This window comes from Lepidochelys kempii, chromosome 1 (assembly GCF_965140265.1).
Source record: "Lepidochelys kempii isolate rLepKem1 chromosome 1, rLepKem1.hap2, whole genome shotgun sequence".
NCBI lineage: Eukaryota > Metazoa > Chordata > Testudines > Cheloniidae > Lepidochelys > Lepidochelys kempii.
In genome coordinates, this window is record NC_133256.1 from 996337 (window position 1) to 1002965 (window position 6629).

The window sequence follows — 6629 nt, forward strand, 5'->3', positions numbered from 1 at the left end:
ACCCAATAGCACCTTCTTTCAGTGTGACTAGTTTGGAATGTGAGGAGGTGACCGGTCGCCTCCCAGCTTATGGCTGCCTCTGCTGCTTAGCCAAAGGCCTTAGCCTAAGAACAGGGCCTCAGACTGTCACAGTGAGAGAAGGCCCTTACACCGGCAGACAGTGATTTTGATTCTTTCTTTTATACCTCTAGAACTAGCCAAGTGATAAGAATACACCTAAATTCTTCGAGTACAGGCCTTTACCAACAGGCCTGAATATCTATATCCTAACAGCCACTACTGCGAATGAGCAAGCAGGTGAATGGGGAAGTCCAGACAGCTTGGACTCACTAGCTTGGCTTCCAGTGAATTAAGGAACAATGACGGATAATCAGTATCTGCACACATGTTTCCTCCTCGTGCCTATTAAGGTGTCCCACATCATGGCATGTAGGAATTATTGACCCGTGGAGCACGGTCAAGTATGGAATGGTGTTATTTGAGCCAGTTATTCAGAATTCATTTATTTGAATAAAGAAAATGCCATTTTCCAGTGGGTGAAAAGTGATCGATTTGATTCACCCGTGAGAACAGTCTCCGGTTGTGCATGTTTTGTCTCATAATGGCATTGTCTCTCCTTCCAGGCATTTCTCATGTGACCACCACCCTAGACTCTGCGCACATACAGCAAGTCGAGGCAATTTACAGTAGATGCAGGCGACACTGTTCTGCCTCAAAGTTGGAGACCTTCTCTCCTACTCCATGTCACATTCCAACACAACCGACTTCTCCAGCCCCTCCACCTTCATCCTGCTGGGCATTCCTGGCCTGGAGGCAGCCCATGTCTGGATCTCCATCCCTTTCTGTGTCATGTACACCGTCACCCTCTTGGGGAACTTCACCATCCTGTTTATCGTGAAGACAGAGCCGAGGCTCCATGAGCCCATGTTCTATTTCCTCTGCATGCTGGCCGTCACCGACCTGGTCCTGTCTACATCCATCGTGCCCAAAATGCTGAGCATCTTCTGGTTCAATTCCAGGGAGATCGATTTTAGTTTGTGCCTCACCCAGCTCTACTTCATTCACTGCTGTATAGCGATGGAGTCTGGAATTGTCGTGGCCATGGCTTTGGATCGTTATGTGGCCATCTGTGATCCACTGAGACATTCCACCACTCTGACCAACCACTCTGTGGCTAAGATCAGCCTGGCCGTGGTGCTGCGTGGCAGCATTCTTGCCCTGCCCTTTCCTTTCCTGGCGAGGCAGTGGCCATATTGTAGAACCAACATCATCTCCCACACTTACTGTGAGCACATAGCTGTGGTGAACCTGGCCTGCGCTGACATCCGCATCAGTAGTTACTACGGCCTCTCTGTGGCATTCTTGGTGATTGGTCTGGATGTGTCTTTTATCACTGTGTCCTATATCCAGATCCTCAGGGCCATCTTCAGCCTCCCCACAAAGGACGCCCGGATCAAGACTTTTGGGACCTGTGGCTCCCACCTCTGTGTCATTTTAGCGTTTTATATCCCAGGTCTTTTCTCCTTCCTCACACACAGGTTTGGCCATAATGTGCCCCCGCATTTCCACATTCTCATGGCCAACATATATATTCTACTGCCCTCTATGCTAAACCCCATCATCTACGGGGTGAGGACCAAACAGGTCCGGGACAGGCTGCTCTGGCACATTACTCATATTGAATAAAGTTTACTTTTGGTGCTCTGGCTCTCAGACCAAGCTCTGTGGAGATCTGATGGTTGACAGAATGCTGTGTTCTCTTCCCTGAATCAGTGACTAGAGACATTAAATCCTTCCTTTACCTTATAGTGCTATATCAACCTGACAGTCTGGGGAATCCATCGATGTACATCTCACAGGGTTCCCACATTTCTTATTGCTGGTAACTGGACACCTGAGGCCCCACACTTTGCCCCACCTCCTCCCCCGTTTGTCCTGCCCCTGTCACTCACTCCTCTCCTCCACTATCCCTATTACTCTCTGGATTGTCTCCATCCCCCTCTCTACCGCAGCTGCATCCTCTATGTGCGGGGCTGGAACCGGAGTTTCAGAAGCCTGATGAGGATCCTTCCTGCCTATAGGATGCAGCCCCAGTTGAGCAGGGGCTGATGTGAGTTAATGACATGGTTGTGCACCCCCACACACTCTGCTGTAACTGGACACTGCCAGATCCCCTTTTCGACTCGATGTCCCAGCTGAAAATCAGGATGAAGGGGTGGTTCGTGGTGTGGAACCCTAGCATCCTTCGGTGGAAGTGATGGGAGAGCAGGGTGGAGGGTTTAGAATGGATATTAACGTGGGGCTGACGGAGTGGGTGGTCTGTGAATGGATATTAGCATGGGACTGATGGGGGAGGACCTTGGACTGTGTAATGACATGGAGGACACACCTCTCTCTCCCCTAGATCCTGGGGAGTCGGGTGGGGAGAAGTCCTTTTATCCCAACTTGATAGCAGCTTATTAATCACTTCACAGCATTTCTTATGATTTTCTTTTTCAGGGGGCTTTGTAGCCTGTTCAGTTAAAACAGACACAGCCACTTTATATCGTTTTGTCTCCAATTGATACTTTTGTTTTTCCTGCATTTGTGCATTCATATCACATTCCAATTCCTGACAAGTCTGAGTTAACGCAACCATAGCTGGGCATTGGCTATATTTTGCATCAGAGAAGTTTGTAAATCTCTTTGCATCCCCTCATTTTGCAAACTCAGCTTCTGCAGCTCCTGTTGCAAATTTTCCTTCTCATCTTTCCAGATCTCATGCTCCTCTGCAAACTTATTCACAGCCTGATACATAATCCAAACAGCAGCATTTCTCATTTATTCCTTTTTTAGGAGTGGGAGTGCCACAAGTCTGATATTTTAATAATATGTCATTCAAACACCCTTCCCTGAACAAGACAGGAACAGCGTTTGGCAGCCGGAGAACAGAGCCCAGATCCTCACATGCCTATCTCAGTAAACACCCCTCCACCATAACCGGAGGGTTTTGGGCATCCCCTTCAGCCTCGGTACGATGACCCCTCACTGTCTGCATTTGCAAACCTCGAGCCACAAATAATAGGTCAGAACTGATTCAGCCCAATATTTACATTAGTTGGTCAACACCAGTGATCCAGGATAGCAACCTCTTACCAAGAAGCCAGTCCAGAAACAGCATTCATTCAGTGGAAAAACCGATTCACATAGACATGACAGTAAACCGTCCTCTGCTATCAAATATTAACACTAGGGGGCGCTACTACCCCTGAAATGGGTCTTGCATGGCTCCCAGTGGAGATGATGACTGTCCGACCAGTGAAAACGTCCACAAGAATTATCCGCAATACACAGGATTTCATTGAGAAGGAATTACACAAGCGGTGATGGGTTATATCAAGCACATAACTCCTGTGTTAGACAAAGCTATACATGAAGAGCTTTACAGTCCCCTAAATGAGCCTTTGTTTCACAGAGATACGCAAGCAGTTCCTGTACGGGCCCCACTCAGTGCTGCTTGGCACGCAGAGAAGGGGGTTGCCAATTTTAAATAAGGCTTCTTTTCTCTTTGTCTGTTCTTCTCAGCCCTCTGGTCTGTCTCGGATGTCCTCGAGGCAAGGATTTGTCAGCATTGAGAACTGCTGGGCTCTGTGCTGAGGCAGAGAGGAATTGGAAAGAAAGAAAAAGTAAAAGAAACACCTCTGTAAAATCAGGATGGAAGATAATTGTACAGGACAATCAGATTCAAACCACAGAGGATTTCCCTCTAGGCCAAACTCTAAAGTTACAAAAAGAAATCCAGGAACACACCTTCCTCTCAGCACAGAGAAAATCACAAGCCAAAACAAAAATAAGCTAACGTATTCCCTTGCTAGTACTTAGCGATTCGAATGGAGTTGGATTGCTTGCTTCCTTGATCTGTGTCCAGCAAGCACTCGGAACAGACAGACCAAAACCTTCCCCCCGCCTTGCCGCTCCCGGCTCTGCCCCCAGATTTGAAAGTATCTTGTCCCCTTATTGGTCCTTTGGGTCAGGTGCCAGACAGGTTACCGGAGCTTCTTAACCCTTTACAGGTAAAAGGATTTTGGGCCTCTGGCCAGGAGGGAGTTTATAGTACTGTATACAGGAAGGTTGTTACCCTTCCCTTTATATTTAGGTCACCAGTAGTAAGGGACCTTCCAAAGGGAGATGAGAACTCCTGGGCTCTGTGCTGAGGCAGAGAGGAATTGGCTGTGTGACGTTGCACTCCATATGCTTTATGGAAATATACTTATGAATATGAATCTGACCTTAATGGCATATGCTTTCTGTGAAATGCCTCTTGTCATGTTTTATTGGAAAAGGTACAATCGACTGAATGTATTCATCCTATTTGTATGCATGTATCATTTTTATGACTGAAGGTAGGAATATGAAGGATAAACTTGTATTACTGATGTAGTCACACTAAGTGAGGGCCATGAATGGTATTTCAGGGAAATGATGGCTCCATTTAAGTCAAGCAATTGGCTGTGAATCGGTTTTGTCCTGTATGTTTGTGGGACACCTGCAAGCAGGAGGGGCAATGGGGGCCCTGCAAAGAGAGGTGGCTGATACTGGAATCCATCTTAAACCATGTACTTCTCCATCAGGAACTGGAAGAGGGTCAAACCGAAACAAAGGACTTCCACCTTTGGCTAAATCCATAACTATCCTCACTGTGTGCAGCATGTTTTATTGAAGGATCTTCAAAACACCTAGGAAAGAAAAGTTACTAAGAACATATCCCCATTACACAGATAGGCAAATTGAGGCACCAGGAGGCATAAATTTGCTGAGGTCACACAGAGATTGTGTGGAAGGAAAATGGATAGGACCCAGGAGGACAGATAGGACCCCGGAGTCCTGAGTTCCCTGCCGTAACCACAGTTTCTCGTCATGGCAGAGCCACGGTTTCCATCATGCAATTCAAACCAAATGCGGTGGGTGGGTGGGAGTGCACGAAGAAGATGACTGAGGCAGGGAAGGGGGGCTGATCACCAGTGCGAGGTTGGTATACTGGCTCTCCAGCCGCAATATCATTGGGATGGGGTGCAGTGAACAAGGGGTGCAATTTAAAAGGGAGAAGGGGCAAAAGCCCTTCGGGAGGTGACATGGGTGCATAGAGCAAGACGTAATCAAGGGGGTGGCAAGTTAAGTTTAGGGGAAAAGCAGGCCAGGGTGGGGAGGAAGAGCAGAAGAAGGAACTGCTGAGGTGAGGGCGGGACAGGCAAACTAACAAATACAAAAAGAAAAGGAGGACTTGTGGCACCTTAGAGACGAACCAATTTATTTGAGCATGAGCTTTTGTGAGCTACAGCTCACTTCATCGGATGCATACTGTGGAAATTGTAGAAGATCTTTTTATACACACAAAGCATGAATAAATACCTCCCCCCACCCCACTCTCCTGCTGGTAATAGCTTATCTAAAGTGATATTTCTCCTTACAATGTGTATGATAATCAAGTTGGGCCATTTCCAGCACAAATCCAGGTTTTTTCACCCCCCCTTCCAAAAACCTCACACACAAACTCACTCTCCTGCTGGTAATAGCTCATCCAAAGTGACCACTCTCCCTACCATGTGTATGATAATCAAGGTGGGCCATTTCCAGCACAAATCCAAGTTTAACCAGAACATCTGAGGGGGACAAGGGGGTAGCAAAAAAAAAAGGGGAAATAGGTTGCCTTTCATAATGTCTTAGCCACTCCCAGTCTCTATTTAACCCTAAATTAATAGTATCCAATTTGCAAATGAATTCCAATTCAGCAGTTTCTTGCTGGAGTCTGGATTTGAAGTTTTTTTGTTGTAAGATTGCGACCTTCATGTCTGACATTGCGTGACCAGAGAGATTGAAGTGTTCTCCGACTGGTTTATGAATGTTATAATTCTTGACATCTGATTTATGTCCATTTATTCTTTTACGTAGAGACTGTCCAGTTTGACCAATGTACATGGCTGAGGGGCGTTGCTGGCACATGATGGCATATATCACATTGGTGGATGTGCAGGTGAACGAGCCTCTGATAGTGTGGCTGATGTTATTAGGCCCTGTGACGGTGTCCCCTGAATAGATATGTGGGCACAGCTGGCAACGGGCTTTGTTGCAAGGATAGGTTCCTGGGTTAGTGGTTCTGTTGTGTGGTATGTGATTGCTGGTGAGCATTTGCTTCAGGTTGGGGGGCTGTCTGTAAACTCCACGCCACTCCCCCAGCTCCCCAAAAGGGGGATATCTACCACCACCACAGGAGCAAAGATGGAAAGTCACTCAGTCCAGCCAGAAACCCCCTCCACAGTGTCCCACACCAGTCCTCCTCTTCCTACTCCTTGACGACAGCAGCAGCAGCCTCCAGTGCAGCTGCAGTGAGCTCAGCTATCACCAAGGAGAGACCCCAGGGATGGTGCTGGGGTCCCTCACTTCCCTCGGGAGAGCAGGCAGGCAGGGGCCCCAGATAAGAGCAGCAGCAGCCAGGAAGACCTCCAGCCAGCAGGGTGTCACAGAAAACTGGCTAGCCATTGCAGTGAGGCCTTACTGAATTCCAGGATGCAGGCGGGCTCATCCTCCCCCAGCCTTGTAGGAGGAGCCACGAGATCCAAGATCCAGGTGAGTGCAGGGGACGAGAAAGCAAG

General features: G+C 47.8%; 1 protein-coding gene across 1 annotated transcript; it reads left to right on the top strand.

Moving 5' to 3' along the window:
• Positions 1 to 690: 690 nt before the first annotated feature.
• LOC140913197 (olfactory receptor 52E4-like) lies at positions 691 to 1686 on the top strand. The gene has a single exon (XM_073349212.1). The coding sequence runs from the start codon at positions 691 to 693 to the stop codon at positions 1684 to 1686; it is 996 nt and encodes a 331-aa protein (XP_073205313.1).
• The last annotated feature ends 4943 nt before the right edge of the window (positions 1687 to 6629 follow it).

Excerpts from the sequence above, each read along its gene's own strand:
- LOC140913197 (XM_073349212.1), top strand. The coding sequence starts at position 691 with ATGCAGGCGACACTGTTCTGCCTCAAAGTTGGAGACCTTCTCTCCTAC.